This window comes from Felis catus, chromosome B1 (genome assembly GCF_018350175.1).
Source record: "Felis catus isolate Fca126 chromosome B1, F.catus_Fca126_mat1.0, whole genome shotgun sequence".
In the NCBI taxonomy this organism is placed as follows: Eukaryota; Metazoa; Chordata; class Mammalia; order Carnivora; family Felidae; genus Felis; species Felis catus.
The window spans coordinates 25,534,851-25,554,104 of NC_058371.1; the positions used below are offsets into that span (position 1 = coordinate 25,534,851).

Genomic DNA, 19,254 nt, shown 5'->3' on the forward strand with positions numbered 1-19,254 from the left:
AGAGCTAACAGAGTGCGTGCTTACATTCCTCTCTATTTTCTATTCTGTACCACACTCAAAGAAGAAAACATAATTGCCTCAATTCAACGAAATGTTTTGGTGCATGGTGGGCGAGTGTTTGCTAGAAATAACTAATTTGAATGTTTCCTCTTGAGTTTGCAGGAACAACTACATTTTTTAAATTAAGAGTTTTTGCTAAGACCTTTATCTGAAGCAGAATTCTCTTTTCCCGTAGGAAAGACAAGAGTAAAGCCTACTTATTTCCCATTTTATACACATTTCTTGAAAGCAGAGATGAAGGGATACGTTTTATTCTGTAGGCATGGTGCTTGCCACGGAGCAAGAGTTGAGTTCTAAATTTTTATTGACTCCATGAAGGAATGGTAAATAGGGAATGACTTAGTAAATTAAATCTTACTACAGAGATTGGGAATAAATACATAGAGTTAAGAGGCAAAGGGAATCTTAATTATTGAAAAGGAAATTTTTGTTATGTACACAAAAATACCATTTTTAATACTATTAGGACAGACGGTTGTCTCTGATGTCAGGTAAAAAGGTAACCTTGCTCAAAAAGAATCTGGCTCTGGTCTTCTTCCTGTTTTCTAAACTAATCTAAACAAAGATCTCAAACCCCAGAACACCCTCCATGAACCATCTAATGTCCTTAAGCGACTAGCCCATTTGAGGTAGCCATATTGTCATGATTGAAGAGAGCATAGTATTTCCTGAGAGTACTTTGGATTTCTGCTGTCTTTGAATCTTCGAAGTTCTTTTCACTTAGGCTGTAATTTCTGCTCACTTGATTCCTGTTACTGGCCCAGACGACTTAGTTTTTCCATCAGGGACTCTTGGTGACGGAATGATGGGGAACGGGGTGATGTGGTGAATAAAATCTAAGTCGACTAAAAGTTGCACCACTTAAATAGTGAAAACAGCCTAGAAGATTGTAGGCAACTGGAACCTGATTATGGCCAGATGTTGATTATTTATGCAAAGTTTTACTAGTAATTAACTATGGATTGCTAATCTAGTAACCAGTCAAGTTAACCAATATAACAAACCATTGATTTTAGCCAAGTGGAAAACCTGGAAAGAAAAAAAAAATGTCCTTTTGGAGATCGTCGTGTTAGCTTACTTTCTTCTCTTCTACTCTCCTTGGGCTTTTGTCTTTCTTTTTCATTTACTTCTTCACTCTTATTTTAAAACCTATCCCCTTGTGTAATCAAAACAATACCATTGATTTACTGAATAGTAAAAATGTAAAAGCACAAAACTTGAAAGATACAAATGGGTAAACAAATATTTACTGGATATGATTATGAATTTGCACAGGGGCACCCAAGGAATATTATTTGTACCATAATTTGTAGTAGCAAAATATGGCAAACACCATATATCTGTCAGTACGGTGCTATTTATCAGAGAATGGTGTGCAGCTTTAATACTGGGCAGCTCTGTAAGCACAAACATGGAATGATCTCCACCAGATATTAAAGGAAACGCAAGTTAGGTGTCTAACAGTTTGTAGAACATACCACTATTTGCATAATCAAAGAAGGAAACTCACCCATATATACACCGGTATGCACAAATATGCTTATACCTAAGTGAACTCTCTCGAGATTATACAAGAAGCCAACTGCTTCTGGCATGGGTTACTTGGTGCCACAGGACTGGGACGGGATGCTCTTTTCACTGTACGCCCCTTTGTACCTTTGTTACGGAGCCATGTAAGTGGGTTACCTATCAAAAAAATTTTCAGCAATTGGGATTCCTCCTTTTTTTCATCATTTGTTCATATCATTTCCTCACTATTTCTTTTGAATTGTTCACCATATTCTTTTGTATTGACTTTGAAGAATGCTCTGTAGGTGAAGCAAATGATCCAGTATTTTTATTAGATAAGTTACAGATATTTTTACTCAGTTGTCTGTTTTTTTTTTTTAACTTCAGTTATATATTTGTCTAGATTTTTGCCTTGTAGAACTTTTAAATTTTTATATGGTCAAAGATATCGATGCAGTCCATTTTCATTATTCACAGGTTCTGTATTTGCATGTTCACCTGCTGGGTAAAATTTGTTACCCCCAAATCAATACTCAAGCACCTGCACGGTGGTTACCAACAAGCCAGTGTATAGAACAGCAGAAATTTTGGAAAAATTTGAGTTGTCTAAGGGGCCCATTACCCATGTCTTATTTTGGTTCTCACCCTACCAACAAGGGTCCTTTATGTGGTCTATTTAGTGGCACTTTTTTTTTTTTTTTTTTTTTTTGCATTTTTGTGCTTTGCGCAATGATTTCATTGTTTAAAATGACCTCTGAGGGGCGCCTGGGTGGCGCAGTCGGTTAAGCGTCCGACTTCAGCCAGGTCACAATCTCGCGGTGCGGGAGTTCGAGCCCCGCGTCGGGCTCTGGGCTGATGGCTCGGAGCCTGGAGCCTATTTCCGATTCTGTGTCTCCCTTTCTCTCTGCCCCTCCCCCGTTCATGCTCTGTCTCTCTCTGTCCCAAAATAAATAAACATCGAAAAAAAAATTAAAAAAATAATAATAATAAATAAATAAAAAAAATGGCCTCTGAGCATACGGCTCAAGTGGTGTGTAGGGTTCCTCAGCCCAAGAAGGCTATCATGAGCCTTATGGACAAGATATACATGTTAAATAAACTTTGTTCAGGCTTGAGTTATAGTGTGTTGGCCTTGAGTTCAATGTTAATGAATCTATACTATATAGTAAATAATGTGTCTTCAAATAGACATACACATGAAACAAGGTTAGGTATTGATCAGTTGACAAAAATGTGACCAGAGGCTCACAGGAACCCTAATCCTACATTTCTTTTAGGGACCATAATTCAGTATTCACGAATTCAGTGTTCATGGCAATTTTATAAACTTGACATAGGGACTGTGAATAATAACAACTGTATTTTCTATTATGATTTCTGACTTGGTGTTACAGAGGGGCCTTTGTCCTAGGTGGATATTAAAAAAAAATCTAATTGTCAGTCATCTAGTCCTTTAATGATTTCATTTTCTTATACCCAAATCTTTGTTTGGAATTTTTGGTGTAAGATATGAGAATGTAGCATGTGATGATACTGTTATCCCAAAGTCACTTATTAAATGGTTCCTTTTCTCCTATTTTAATATTCTGGCATTTTGCTAACACTGTGGTTAGTAAGAGTTCCAAACTCGAGGTATCTTCTGAAACCACATTTAATTACAAAAAAAAAATGACATGCTAGATTTTTCAGAGACTCTCCATTTCTACGTGATATGCACCCCTTCCCCAAATTCCACACTGCTCATACCATCCTTAACATGCTAAAAGTCCTGGGCACTGGGACTAATACTAATATCTCTTGCTAATATTTAGAATAAATATTTACAGTAAATGGCAAATCAGATGGAATTTACAACTACAAAAATTTATGACTTCTGGGCACAGTCTGCATGCAGTTGCTGGAAACAGTTTTAGATGGACATGCCTCAAATAGAAACCCTACCGTGTCTTAAACTTAGTCTTAGATCTACTGGGTTGTGGTTTACCACTGATTCAGAAAGACACTGAGCCAAAGTCTTCCAGGCAAATCAGTGATTATGAAGGTATGACCTAATTAAAGATATGCTCCAATAATGAAAGACCTACAGAATAGTTAAGGGAAAGGATCTATGAGATTAATAAGAGGTTATAGGACTTCTTTTGTAATCCCACAATTCTGGCTCTTCTGTAGAAGGCATGAGAGCCGCTCAAGGTGACCCACCAAAACATTATTTACAAATGTGAGTCGCTCTACATTTCAAATGGTCAGTTTCACCCGCAGTCATTTGTCATGATTTATTCATTCAATGTCAGGTCGATTTAGCGGGAGGATGTATGCAGAGGTTCTTGAAAAGGTCACCATTGTATAAATGTAGATTCAGGAAGTTTCCTAACTTTCTGACTTGATGAATTTCTGCTATAAAGTGAATACTCTAGGTCCTGGCAGGCCAAGGACACAATTTTCGACTTCTGGGTAGAACAAAAATGTAAAATGAATCTGAAAAGGAAAGGCACAATAGAATATATTTCAGACTATGTGGCACAACCCCGGGGTTACCTATGTCAGCGATGAGGCTGCCCGGCTTCTGCTCCTGGAGGAACTGACGGACGCGAGGCCAGGCTTTGCTCTGCAGGTCATTGAAGTAAGGTGCGGTGCCCTCATACACATCATGTACGTGCTGCTTTTCCAGCTGGGCAGCTTCATGATCCATCCTGGGAATGGGGCCACCCCCAAGAAATGCCGGTCAGAGTACACAGCAGAAGGAGCTGAGGAGGATGCAGATTTTCTAAGATTAGGAACCTACAACTGCCAAGGTCATACTGTCCTTTACTTTTTTTTTTAACTGAAAATAACAAAATCTGCACTGTAACCCCACCATAATTGTCCAAAGACTAGCAAATGCATAGTTTTTACCTGCATATCTTCAGAAAATAATGGTTTGGAAATGAGCCAGTCAGTGTAAGTTCCTGTACAAGATCAATTCTTAATTCTGGAAGCATATACAAAAGGTTCACCAAATGGTTCACCCTGGATAAAATTATTCTATTTAATGCTACAGAAGTTTTAAAATTTTAAAACAGGTAGCTCATCACTCCAATCCAATCACAAAGCCCTATTGATTCGACCTTTTTAACGTCTTTGGATGCTAGCCATTTCTCAATCTCCCTACTGATCCAGCTTTAGAAAAGGTGCTCGCCTCTTGTCTGAATTACTTTCATAGCCGTAAACAGATTTTGGGGGGACGGATTTTGGTTGCCCCTCAATCCCTTTCCTTCACTTATGGAAGGAACTATCCACAACTGTTTTCCTAAAACAGAAATCTAATAATGTTGTTTCCCATCTTAGATTTCTTCAAAGGCATTTTATAGCTTGTCCACTCAAGTTCAGGTGTCTTAGTAGGGCATACAAGGCTCTTTCTGATCTGGCCTCAACTTATCTCTTAAAGCTATTTCTCACCGCCCTTCCCTAGCATCAGATGAGGCTGTATTGCTCAGTGCCCCATGGTTTCTCAGACGCGACACACTCTCTCTCATCCAGGGGCCTGAACGGATACTTATGCTTTGCCTGGCTAACTTCCGTTCATTCTTGACATGAGCATCACCTCTTGCAGAAAGCCTTCTCTGACCTCTCATGCAGGATCAGGAAATCAGAAAGGAGTGAGAAAATGAAAGAGCAGTCTTAGAGGCCCCTGCTGGGTTAGGTTTAATCTTTGAATTATTCTCTTGTGGCATGTGAGTGAAGAGTATCCCAGGGAAGTGGCCAGGGGCTCAGCTTGTAGCTTTTTACCAATCAATATGAAAGTATTTTCAATCATTTAAGAACCCATTTGGCCCCACTGGTGCGTATCAGCTAGTTTGCTCCTGCCCCTTTTACTCCCGTGCATCCCGTGCACACTGCCACCGACACAAAGGGCTATAATCATTGATTGGATATTTTGCCTGTAGCACTGGCTGGAAGATGCTAGAGTTCAAGGACTCGCCTTATTTAATGCCGAATCTGCGAGAGTTTGCACACGGCAGATGCTCAATAACGAACAAACACAAGCAGAACTGACTAATCCTGAGTCCAGAGGGTGGCACTGGGTTTGGTAGAAAAGGGAGTGACCCTGGGGGGTGTGGGAAGAGATACACTCACAAACTTGAAGATGAAAGAGTGACAAGAGAGGGGTACAGTCTCTAGACAGCAGACAGCCTGTGTGTCCCGCTCCCCACCCTCCGTCCCCCTCACCAGTCCCACCCTGGAAAGTAGAAAGCGCTTGAGCAAGATGGTATCTGATTAGTTATTGCAAAGTACCTCCCTTCTTACCCTCCTTTGCATTTAAGAAATCTCTTGTGGAGAGGGGTGCCTGGGTGGCTCAGTCGGTTAAGCATCCGACTCTTGATTTCAGCTCAGGTAATTGATCTCACAGTTCGTGAGTTTGAGCCCCGCATAGGGCTCTGCACCGAGATAGCAGAGACTGCTTGGGATTCTCTCTCTGCCCCTCCCTACTTGTCTCTCTCTCTTTCTCAAAATAAACATTAAAAAAAGAAAGAAAGAAATATCTTGTGGAGAGATACTTTGAGACAACATAAATATCCTGTTTCTCATACTCTCATCCACCAGTTGTAGCATCCTATCCATTGGTGATGCTTGCCCCAAACAGTTATTACTATAATTATCACCAAATGATGCTATTTCAATTCCCTCATCCATTCTATGGCAAGGAAGAGCTTTTCAGGATTGACTCTTAAGAAAACAAATGAGCAGTAGACTATCCTTAATTACTACGGGCTGCCCACAGCCCCTGCAGAAAAATCTGGCAAACTCCTAACAGAGTACAAATCTCATTTGTGAGGTCTGACAAAACTTCCACCCAAACTGAAACAGCTTATATTGCACCCTCAACTGGAATTTACAAAGTAAACATATGGCCGGCTATAACTGCCTACACACTAGAAAAACCCAAACACTGAGCGCTTTTCTTTTTAATCAACATCTCAGTAGACTTACGTCTGCTTAAATTTTTTTTTTCCCTCAAGGAATCAGATCCGGCAATACAATTTGGAGGAACCCTAAAACAAATAAATTTTACTTTCTTTTACTTGCACATGGTAATTGGCAGTCAACATAAACACAATTATCTTCAATCTGGCTCTACCTGCAAGATCAGAATTTGTAGTATCTGAACAGTACCCCTTGGAGACCTTTCACTACGTCCTCTCCCAAACTGCCTGGCCTCTACCGTAAACAAGGAGCTCTTTTAAAGTGTGTGAACAATGTAAGTCCACTTTGTTTTTATTGTATTTTACAGTTAAGAGTATATACTGCAGAATGATTAGCTGTGAAACTGATTTGTGGAGCTGGGGCTATCCAAGGTGACATTTTTAACACTGGATTTAAATTTCCTGCAATATTTTCCACATGAATTTTATGCATATAAGCAAATTCCTTGTGGATTAGATCATGTGATTAAGCTAGTGAGGTTGGTACTATAAAATAGAGTGGGGTTCAGGGTGAAGCTAGGGAGATAGGGTTAGGTTTAGCCAGGCTTTTTAACCTGTGGGCTGTCAAATTCTAGGCCCTTGTAGCTAGCTGATGCCTTGTTGGTGAGTCATGAGACAAGGGAAAATAATTTGAAAGGTAAGGGGAAGTCAGATGTAGTAATACACTGAAAATTCAAAGCACTAATTTGGATTTTATTTTAAGTGCAATAGAAAGTAGAAAATAGTTTTAAGTTGGTAGATGGGTTGGGGGAGGTAGGTAACATGATTGGATTTACAATTTTTAAAATTTTTATTTTTTAATTTTTTTTTTCTAGAGAGTGCACACATGTAAGGGAGGGGTAGAGGGAGGGAGGGAGGGAGAGAAAGAAAGAAAGAATCTTAAGCAGGCTCCATGCCCAGTACAGAGACTGACTCTGGGCATCCTCCAATGACGGTGAGATCATGACCTTAGCCAAAATCAAGAGTCCAAGGCTTAACCAACTGAGCCACCCCGGCACCCCTGGTTTTATAATTTTAAAAGATCCCTCTAGGCATATCTTTTAGAGTAGCTATTATTTTATTTGTCACAACCCCCTTTCTTCCGATAATTTGTATCTTGTCCTTCCTGGATGAGCAGGGGACCCAGGCCTGGCCAAACATGGTTATCTCTATCCCGGGACACAATCGTTGGTTCAAGGCGATGCAAGGTGAGCCAATCAGAGTCCTTCCTTGAGATAGCTCCGTGTGGAGCTAAAGAACAAGTGGCCCCACCTCTGGCATTACAGAGCTGTAAAGATGTGAAGGTCGGGCTGCCAGTGGCTAACTTTCCCCACATAGCAAAGATCTGTCTTTAGGTAGAAGAGAATGAAGTGAGGCAAAGTGAATAGACGAGAGACCAATGCGGTGGGAAAAAGAATCATGGCAAGCATAAAATCCTGGTTCTGTTCCCGGAAACTTTGGTTCCTGCAGTCCTGGGGGCTACTCCTCCTACCCAACTCAGGGTCAGTCTGTTCCGTTTGTGCTTACTCTTGTTGGGTTTCTGACCTGGCCAGCACAAGAGTCCTCTCTAGTTCAGCATTACTTCTACCAAGAGCTTTCTTTTTCTGTTCTACTTCTAGTTTGTAGTCCTTAGAAAATGGAAGAGAGGAGAGAAAGTGATAGGAAACTAACAAAAGAGGTCAGTGCCTTGATGTATTTCCCATGGACAGAGGTACAAAGAGAAGGACATCAGCAATTCTTCTAGCCACTGGGTCATCATTAAGAAGTCACACATGTTTAGATGTCCTGTTCTGGGCATGTGATCAGGATAGCACTTCCCCAGTCAACTTCATTCAGGCAAAGCTATGTGTCTTGTTTTGACCATTAAATATCAGAAAAGATGTGGATTACACCTGGGGAGAAGCTTTATGAGCTGGCCTATAGCTCCAGTACCCTTTTCCATGTCTCTGCAAAATTATGGAAATAGTGATGTAGGACACACCCCCCCCCCCCCCCCACCGAGCGATTTCTCTTGATGGACAGACATGATGTGTGTTTTAAGCCAAAAAAGGGGGGAATAAACAGGCCATCATAAATGCCGAATAAGTAATGATAAAACAAAGACTATCAATCCTATGCTATTAAAAAGGACCTTGTGACTATGTGAGTCTATCCTACTTTTTTCTTCATAAACATTAACATTTTCCTCTTTACTATAGATGTAACAAAATTGGGAGAAAACAGGATATAGTACTATATCCCACTTTTTAAAACTTAATTTAATATTGTGAGCCAAGAAGTGACTTTTGCCTGTGGTTTTCTCCAAACTTCTCAAATAAATGTAATTTCCTTCATCCCTAAATCGATGTGTTTCATAGTCTACCAAGTATTATAATGACTTAAGTAACTCTACCAGATTCTGAACTACTAAAGAAACAACGTTAAATATACATCTTTGCTTAGCACTAGATTTAAATATAACAGGTCTAACCACATTTAATGAGTAAATGGAAAATGAAACTCCAGCCAAATAAACTATATATTTTTTTATTTTTTTTTATTTTATTTTTAACAGTTTAGGTACAACTGACATATGACTAACTGCACATATTAAAGTGTGCAATTGGGTAAGTTTTAGATGTACATACCTTGAGCACCATGAGACAATTATGATAATGAACATAGCCATCACCCACACAGTTTCCTTGCGCCTCTCTGTAAGCCATCCCTCCCACCTTTTAGTTTTTCTTAATGCCATGTTTCTGGGTAAAGAAACCGGGATGTATGGGTGCACACTGAGACATATGTCCAATACCCACAATTCCAAACGCAACCTTGAGATTTGATGTGAGCACCAAAAGATGAAATACTTCTAGCGATTGTTGTCAAACTATACACGTACCACACAAATGTATAAACAGTAAAAATATTCAGAGGAGTTGAAAAGGCTTCACGAGAAAAGATTTTCCTAGCATCTCATCAAGGAGATGAGACATTGCACTTGACCTACAGAGAACACAGGGAATGCTGAGAGACCTTGTTTTATCCCCAGGAGTGGCTCCTTGTCCCTAGGGAGGAGTCATATGGCTGCGTATTGTCAGAACAGTGTCTATAGTAACCATTCCTAGAAAGTCAGCTCAGAGACTGAGGTAACAGCCTCTAAACTCATGGCCCAATCACCAGAAGGGATTTGTCTTTTGTTTGTGACGGGAACTTCTGTTACATTTTATCCTGAGTTTCTTTCTGCACCGTTATTTTCTCTGCAGTCAGTGTTCCATGTTTTGGCTCAATGGAAAACACACTTGGTTTTTTTTTTTTCTTATTTAATTCCATCTCACAATACCTACTGAGTATATTTCTGAATTAAAGCCTCTTGCTATGAGGTAAAACAATATAGCTTTTAGAAGAAGAGAGAGAACATCTATAGAATCTTGAGGTAGGTTAAGATTTCTTGAACAGGTCCTTGAAAGCACTAACCATAAAAGGGAAAATAAATAAGTTAGACTATATTAAAACTAAGACATTAGTAGGAGAGTGAAAATTCAACCCACAGGATGTGAGAAGATAGTCACAGTACGTACATCTGACGAAGGACTTGTATCCAGAATACAAAGAATTCTTCCACATCATTAATCAAGAGACCGATAACTCAATATAAACATGGGCAACCCTCCCCCCCCCCCCAGAACTTCACAGTGGGCAGGAGATGGGCAGGAAACACATGAAAAGGTTCTCATCTTCATTCATAACAGGCAGTTGCAGAATAAAACCACAGTGTGACACTTACATGAGAGAATGGCTAATATGAAGAAAAATGAGAATATGAAGTGTTGGTGAGAACATGGGGCTGCCAGAATTAGAATGTGCTGCTAGTAAAAGTGTAAACCGTGTCAGCCTGTTTGGAAGATTACTTGGCAAGTGACAACCAAAGCCAAACCTATGCATATCCTATGGCTCAGAGATTCTACTCTTTATGTATGTGTATACATATCCAAAAGAAATGCACACACATGTTCACCAAGAGACAGAATTTCCACATAGCACTCTTCAAAACAGCGCAAACATGGAAAATATCTGTATGCCTAATATGAATAGAATGATCAAATAAATTGTAATGGATTCATGAAATGAAATATTGTAGAGCAACAAGAATGAAAAGTCTGTGACTGTATGCAATGAGATGGATCAATCTCATAAATGTAATGTTAAAAGAGAAAGACACAAGGAGTATCAAGTGTAGGATTCCATTTATGGAAAGTACAAAACCAGGTAAAACAAATCTTTGCCATTAGAAGTGGGATAATGGTTACCAGGAGGTGTAGTAATTGCAAAGGAGCATGGGAGAACTGTCCTGGGGTGCGGATAATATTCTATTTCTTGATCTGGGTTCTGGTTACACAAGTGTGCTTATTTTGTGTACACTTACATGTACTTTTCTCTATATTTCAATTTAAGAAAACCCTTTCACTTTCAGACAGTTGTCTTATTATGTACTTTAAAGCATTTTAAAACTCAAAGCTGAGCAGAGTATTCTTTCTCAGCTGTGTCCTGCCACTCCCAGGATGAATGAATGCCATTCATTTAGTGCCTTCTTGGGGACGCCTAGAAACTGGAGATCACTAGGTTCAAAGATGAGTGGGGATTTTATTTCAAGGCAGTATCCCCATGAAATTAGATTATGTAATAGTATGTACAAAAAACTGCGGAGCGCATTTTTAGCTCAGAAGAAATTTAACTGAGGATTTCTTTTCTCTTTTTTCTTGGAATAAAATTATAAAACTTTATTGAAGAACATAAAAAAGACCTAAAGAAACACAGATAAACCCAGTGCTTGCGATGTGAACCCAAGCACTATGACCTCAACAACCCACACAATAATTCTGGTTCACAAACACCTTGCTGGCAACCTTTATGGAGACGGTATAGGGAAATTAACTGAGGATTTCTTAATAATTTAAGATGATGTCTGATGTCAGATTATCCAGTAACCAGTGAAAAAAAAGTATATTTGCTCTTAGAAAAGATGTGATATTACGGCAGCAGGTCAGTGACCCCATTGGTCCACTCAAGAAAAGAAACTCATTTTACCAACATTAGATTCGTGTGTTTACTAGATACTGAATAGCTTTCTCTAAACATTCGATGTGAAATTAAGGATGAATTATGTTAGCTACAGCCTCCAAGTCACAACTAATTGATATATGAGGATTAGAGATATCAATAAATGGATGGGAACAGAAATTATGTAAAGAATCCAGGAAGGATGCTGCCTTATCCTCAGCTTATAACAGTGTGTGGGTCCTATTCTTACTTACCATCATTCTCTAATTACCTCGTTCTGTTGTGACTGTCAGTCATTAGCATACTTCTCAGCTACTTCAGTACTTTGTTAGAAATGTTTGGACAAACTGAAATTCCCTGATTTATTACTCCTATGTCGATCAGCTGGAATGTTTAGCCAGTTGTTTATGTGGCTGTCTGTGAGTACACTTATTGGAAAAACCTGCTGAGCTTATTGGAGAATAAAATCTTTCTGAATGATTTCACAATATTTATAAGCCTTGGAACCAAGGAAACGGCAATTTGGAGCCTGATACTTGGACAGTTAATCTCCTGAACAACGCATACGTAACAGAAGAAACAGGGTTCTCCCCAAAAACAAAGAAAGGAGCCAGAAATATGTGCCAATACAGTTTTTCTTTTTAAAGGAGAAACACGGAATGACAAGGAAAAGGAGAAAGGCACTAGGGGAAGAGAAAAAGAGAAGAAAAAGGAAGACAAATATATATCAAATGATGACCGTGTGCTTCCTATAGGTTAATACAAAAGAATCAAGACATGGAAAGGAGGAAAAGTAGACAAAGATCTAAGAGTTCCAATTTTATAGGGATAAAAATAAAGAAGAGGGGTGCCTGGGTGACTCAGTCAGTTAAGTGTCTGACTTTGGCTCAGGTCACGATCTCTCAGTTGGTGAGTTCGAGCCCCGCATTGGGCTTTGTGCTGACAGCTCAGAGCCTGGAGCCTGCTTCGGATTCTGTGTCTCCTTCTCTCTGCCCCTTTCCTGCTCATGCTCTGTCTCTCTCTGTCTCTCAGAAAATGAATAAACGTTAAAAAAATTTAAAAACAAAAATAGGAAAGAAGAGATAGAATATGGAATTGTATGTTTTTATTAATTTTATATCTATTTCAATTAGGGCTCAGAACCAAGTTAATACATTCTAATATTTATTGTTCATAGAATGTATTACCATTAATCATAGAAGTTAGACTCTGACAACTTGTTACTGAGATTTGCTTAGACCCTTGTTTTAAAAAATTAACGTTCAAAATAATGCCAAAGAAGCTTAAAAACCCTTGCTCTAGAAGTCTGGAATTGTATTACGTTGGCGTTTAATATATTATGTTCATTTCCAGTGTAACTGGAAATTGTTAAAAAGGAAATCGTGAGCCCTGCTTGTATGTAAAGTAACACTTCCCCAAATGAGTGCACTAGAAGTGGGGATCGCCACCCTAGAACTCAGTTAAAGTGCACTTACAAGAAGCATCAATTGAAAGATCACCCAAAGCTGGGCATGGCACTATTTTTCTTAAGGCCCTGTTTCTAATACCACTAGGGCATAAAAATCAAATCGCTTCAGGCCACTTGATGTGTTTGAAGAATGGACTGCTACCAAAGGAAAAAAAAGGAGAGTGGGAGGGAGAAAGGACACTAATGTGTGGACCCTAAAGCATGAAGGGATTGCTGGAGGTAATTTTCTAGTTAATACTTGTTTATTTGTCTGTCTGTTTTTTAATAGTAAAACTTTAGTTTGGAAGAGCTGAGGGTCTGCCAGAGGTAGTTGTGGAAAAATAATATTGGGAATCTGAGATTCTGCAAAAGAGCTGATTTCTCCCCAAGCCTGAAGCCATGAACTTATGACCATTATTTGAAATCCCAGAACTTTTAAAAGGTTAAATACTTTTTTTTTTAATGTTTCATTTATTTTTGAGAGACAGAGTAGTAGCAGGGGAGGGACAGAGAGAGAGGGAGACACAGAATCTGAAGCAGGCTCCAGGCTCTGAGCTGTCAGCACAGAGCCCCACACAGGGCTCGAACCCACGAACTGTGAGATCATGACCTGAGCCGAAGTCAGATGCTCAACTGACTGAGCCACCCAGGCGCCCCTAGAGGTTAAATACTTTTAAAAACTTCTGCTTATCCTTTCTTCCTTTGAGAAACTGCCCCTCTCTCAGATTCCAAGTGATGCTGGGGTCCGCTGGTCACATACACCAGGGGTGGACATGTGATGCGATCTAGGACAGTCATTCTCTCTCCCCTGGGAAACTGATAAGAGGTAGTCGGAGCCCAATCACTTAGGGCACAAGCCTAAAGGAAAGATCCTCAGGGTTTCTTCCAAGGGCTGCCTTTCCTGAGGTTTGGTTTGCAGCTCTTTCTTCTATCAGCTACTCAGTACACTCCCAACAAATCCGTCCTTCGTGCCTGAGGGAGAGTTTGTTTTGACATTTGCTGCCAACGGACTTCGTTACGGACTTGAACGTGTCTTTGCGACCACAACATGCACCTCGGGGTGCCACAGTGGAGGAGATGCACCGTGGTCACCGGTGTTCCGACAGGACTTGCCACAAACAGATGCAGAGACCCTTGTCAGAGCCCTGGGACACTGGGGACACTGGGATGGCAGCGTCCTGTGGGAACCATGCTAGCCTAAGAGAAGATCCCGGGTGCAGTAGTCCAGCCATCTTTGCTATCTCCTGCCCTTCTGTTTTGTTCTGCCACAACCTAGTATATGAGTTGCTGTTACAACCTTCCGGTCTCTCTGTCCCCCTTGCCTCCCCCTCCCCCTCATCTCAGGTGTCCATAACACTGGGAGTTGCACCCCTCCTCCTCATTAACTTGCTGGCGACACTTTGTGCTCTTGTAGTAAGAGGTGACTTCAGGGACCACCCAGCATATGTGTTACTCCTGGCTTCATGGCTGCAGCTTGTCGTTTTCCCTCCATGAACCCAAGAAAAGCAGTTTAGAATCTCTGTTTCCTGCCAACGCTGGATAATTTTCTAATAATGGCCATTTAATAATATCCCCTCCCTGTTGAAAACTTTTCAGGGGCCTCTGCTCTCTGTAGGAAAAATCTTGCACTCCTTAGTCTGGCATTCAAAGCCCTCCATGACCAGGTCCCAGTCTGTGTTCCCAGATCTTATATCTTGGTGCTACCATATCTCAAATTCTCGGATTCTACCCAAAGACCTCTACTCGCCCTTCCCTGAGTGGGTCTTAAAAGAGCTCCTCGTTCAGGTCTTTGCTAAAGCCAACAGACTGTTCTCTGTCATCTGAAATGCTCTATCACCTTCCGCTTCCAAAATCTTACCTGGCCTTCAATGTCTAGCAAGCTTTTTCCGCCTCCATAAAGACTTCATGGAGAGCCATAGGTATAAACCAGCTCCCCCACTCTTTCTGTGTTCTGCATATTTATTATCTCTGTCACTCTTAGGACATTTCTCCTGATACCATCTTGAATTCTCAGCTTTGTATATGTGCCCAACTAGATTAGAAGCTCTTGGAGGGCAGGAACTAGAACATGACCTCTTGTGTATATCACAGAGTGCTTGGGATAATGCTCAGCACAGAGCAGACACTCAATATTAACCGTAGAATCAATGTATCATTAAGCTCTTTCCTTCGCTCCTTCTGCAAGACAACAATACTTTACTCCAGACAAACAGGTGCTCGAGTCTTTGATCGAAAATCATAAATGCCCTGCAGGGGGCAACAGGCACTGGGAGGAAACAGGGCTAAGACCGAGCTTTCCCAGTTGTGTTTTGTATTTCAGGATTTCCTGTCCTGGTAGACCCTTGTTTTACAGACCTACCGTAGGCATGCAGAAGTCACATTTTTGTAACTAAAAGCAAGCGTAAGCATTTAAATTGTTCTCCTATTTCTAAATCCCACAGAAGACACAATATTAAAAAAGAGAACACAATGCTGCTTTAAATTTCAAAGACCTACTCAAACTGCAATTCTCTCTTTTTTTTTTTTAATATTTATTTTTGAGACAGAGACAGAGCATGAACGGGGGAGGGTCAGAGAGAGGGAGACACAGAATCTGAAACAGGCTCCAGGCTCTGAGCTGTCAGCACAGAGCCCGACGCGGGGCTCGAACTCACGGACCGCGAGACCATGACCTGAGCCGAAGTCGGCCGCATAACCGAATGAGCCACCCAGGCGCCCCTCAAACTGCAATTCTAACACAACAACACAAGTTGGTCAGGACAGTTCAAAGACTTGATTATAAAAAAATACATGAGTGTTTGTGGTTTGTTTTTTTTAACCTTTTAATCCACAATCCTTAAAACTTAACATCTACAGGGGCGCCTGGGTGGCGCAGTCGGTTAAGCGTCCGACTTCAGCCAGGTCACGATCTCGCGGTCCGTGAGTTCGAGCCCCGCGTCGGGCTCTGGGCTGACAGCTCAGAGCCTGGAGCCTGTTTCTGATTCTGTGTCTCCCTCTCTCTCTGCCCCTCCCCCGTTCATGCTCTGTCTCTCTCTGTCCCAAAAATAAATAAACGTTGAAAAAAAAATATTAAAAAAAAAAAAAAACTTAACATCTACATATTACCTCCAAGTACAGCTTGCAAACTTTTCTATGATAAAAATGATCATTTAATAACACTCTTTATGAGAAAAGCATTTTCCTCTCTAAAAAAATACTAAATATATTCTTGCAATTTTAACTTACCCTGTACAACTATTTTCAAACTGGTTTTTATTGCCTAGTGCAAAAATAAACTCCAGCTTCCTTTATATCACATCATCATAAATTTAAAAGTAGAGACACGGGGCCTAATTAGGTTTGCATAGTGCCCTACACCCTCATGTTATTTGAATTGCAATAACAAAAGCTACTAACCTGAGTCATCTTGTGATGACAGGAAACTTACTTCTTGTCTTTGTGAATCATGGTAGTTTCTACCCTCAGAGAGTGACAATTTTTGCTCATGACTTTCTCGGTGTGTGATGTAAAGGAAAAGTAGTAGGAGGGAAATCAAACAGCGAGGTCCTTCACGCGATGAAGCAATTCTGCATGAGTCGTTCAAGTGAACACAAGCCCTATTAGGAAAAACACAAATACTGAATGTCATTTTACGTAACAAAAATATTGAACCAGCTACAGCCCAGGGTGACCTCTTGACCTCCACATAAACTACCCAGGGAAGATGGGATTAGAAAGAACTGTTCATACATGGAGTATGCCAGAACTATAAGAGCAGTTTCTGAATTAATTCCTAAGCTCTCTATAAAATATACAGTACTGTCTCCCCAAATTACATTGAATGATTTCATCTGGTTCCTAGAAAAATTACCAGCCTGGAGAGTCAACTCTGAATCCCATGGCTTAATGAAATGGATACTATTTCAGACAGTATTACTAAACTGCATTAAATCATTCCAGTACTGTTTGCTCAGTATTTGTTCAGAATACCAGCTACTTCCGCATCACTTTAAGAATTACTCCTATTCTTCGTTGTTCCCATTTATTTTTCTTTTTTCATAGTACGTAGTACAGTAGGTCTGTCATGAAACCCATCAGAAGACTTAGTTACTTAAAAAAAAAAAAAAAAGGACCTTGTATGCCAAAAAGCATTTTGCAATGTATAAGTCTTGGGGTATAAAATAAGGTCTGGAGAGATGCCTGGTGTGGCAGAAAAGCCAATTCTGTAATACCTCGGGCCGGATTCCTTATCTGTAAATGAAGCAAATGGACCTTAATGTAGTTCACAGTTCTCCACCATTTTCCCTAGTCTTCGTATTCTTTGTGTGAATACCTCACTACCACACGCTGCACCTCTTATATACACAGTGATTCTCAGGATGGTGGGGGGTGGGGCATGCATGTGGCTTCCCCCAACCTCCCCCTGCTCTTCACTCCACCCCAATCTTGGTCCGGATCTAATTATCACTGATCGGGATGTGCTCTGGAAAGCTTCTGGGTCTTCAGAATATGCCTATACATTTAAGCCACAGTCATCTCTCAGTCATATCAGGTATATGCTCTGTGCCACCGAGAACCACAAAGCCTGACTTTTAGAAGAACATTTAAGAAGGGTCTTGAAAGAGCTATTAATCAAAGGATCTCATCTTTCCTCATGCGGTTTTAAAGCCTACCTTTATCCTAAAGGAGATGACGTTTGTTTACCGAGCCCTCATGCCAGTCCCCAAAATAAATGCTCTCTGCTAGGATTCACCCTTCCATGTCCTGACCTAAGCACTCCATTGTCATCAGCCAACTTGGCTGGCTATGCCTTTCCTTCAGGCATTAGTGCCTAAATGAATTAACCCTCTCAGATACACCACTGAAGATGGGTCAGTAAAAGTAGCTAACGAAAGGAATTGCAGACAGTGCAGAAGGCATCTGTTAACTACTTGGGTGGGAGCAGGGGTGGGGAAGATTTCTCTATGCCCAAATCATCCTTCCAACACCTATACATATAACTGACTTTCCTCACGTTTACTAAATTATGATCCAAATCTGCTTCTGTTGAAAATGTGTGAATCGTTTTATCTTCTCCAAGAAGTTGCTGGGCAAAGACAAAAGAGGTTAGTATATTCCGTTTAAAATGTTGAATTCAGATGAGTCCTTTAACTATATTAGCCATCTATCTCTAGAGTAGTTAGTATTAAAAAATGTATTATCTTCTCCTTTTTTCCTGAATAAATAGGAAACTATCTTCTAGGGCAAAGGTTTATAACTCAAACCTTCTGAAATTTTGCAGTTAGCCATGTGTGCTCTTCCCTGGGGAAATGGCTCAGCACCTCAAAATTATGGCTTAAGGGCCAAGTCAGTTTTGAGATACATAAAAATTCATTCTTTTACACATTCACTCAGGAATTATTAAGTTTCTTGTACATATAAGGCACTAGGGATAGAGATAAAACAATCTGTCCATTCAGGAACCCAAAATTTAATATGAGAAACAATACAAAGAAATAGAAAACTAAAATATGGTAGAAACTTGACTTTGGGAATGGATATATCCTGAGAGCTTCTGAATCCCCAAACGTATACTGTACCTTATTTAATCCTAATAGTCTTATGATATATATAATTAACCCCACTACAAATTACTAAACATCATAGCCCTTTAGGTCACTTAAAATTCTTCAAAACCACAAATGCCTTGGTCCCATATCTGGTGTAATGAATATTATGATCCAGGTACTATAGGAGCACATAGGACAGGTAACTCGTCCAGCCTGGAGCAGGGGCAGACAGTGAGGGTTCCCTTGAAAGGCTGGCATCAGAGCAGGAGTTCAGAAGAGAGAGGGTAAGTCAGATAAAGGGGGAGTGGGTGATTCTCGGCATAGAAAACAGCATATGCAAAAAAGAAACAAGACCTATTACACTCTCTTTGATGAACTTCAAGTAAATTAATAGCAAGACACGCACACACACACGCATTCATAATTTACTATCATCCAGGCTGTTTTAAGCATATAACCTATGTTAACTTTTAGAATCTACCCAATAAGGAAGATGGCAGCGTAGGAGGACGCTGGGCTCACCACGTCCTGCTGGTCACTTAGACTCCACCTACACCTGCCTAAATAACCCAGAAAACCGCTAGAAGACTAGCAGAACAGAGTCTCCGGAGCCAGGCGCAGACGAGAGGCCCACAGAAGAGACTAGGAAGGACAGAGAGGCGGTGCGCGCTCCACGGACTGGTGGGAGGGAGCCGGGGCAGAGGGGTGGCCCACCAGCCAAGCAGAGCCC

General features: G+C 40.5%; 1 protein-coding gene and 1 long non-coding RNA gene across 5 annotated transcripts in view; one reads left to right on the plus strand and one right to left on the minus strand.

Annotated features, from left to right (window-relative positions):
- The window catches only part of LOC111560099, an 87,431-nt gene that overhangs the window by 49,147 nt on the left and 19,030 nt on the right, over positions 1–19,254 (plus strand). Inside the window, exon 6 of one of the 2 annotated variants that reach the window (XR_006596373.1) lies at positions 6,567–12,420. The exons of the other annotated variant lie outside the window; for it this stretch is intronic. This is a non-coding gene — a long non-coding RNA (uncharacterized LOC111560099). Of the gene's footprint in view, positions 1–6,566; positions 12,421–19,254 lie in introns of those variants that run through there. 2 annotated transcript variants of the gene reach the window in all.
- The window catches only part of TRMT9B (tRNA methyltransferase 9B (putative)), a 76,290-nt gene that overhangs the window by 15,556 nt on the left and 41,480 nt on the right, over positions 1–19,254 (minus strand). For 2 of the 3 annotated variants that reach the window (XM_019828348.3, XM_019828349.3), the window contains exons 2-3: positions 16,393–16,592; positions 4,105–4,313 (exon numbers count right to left, since the gene is read on the minus strand). In XM_019828348.3, the coding sequence (XP_019683907.2) occupies positions 4,105–4,258 (154 nt within the window). In that variant the 5' untranslated portion in view covers positions 4,259–4,313; positions 16,393–16,592. The remainder of the gene's footprint in view (positions 1–4,104; positions 4,314–16,392; positions 16,593–19,254) is intronic. The other variant, XM_003984641.5, reaches the window with a different exon arrangement.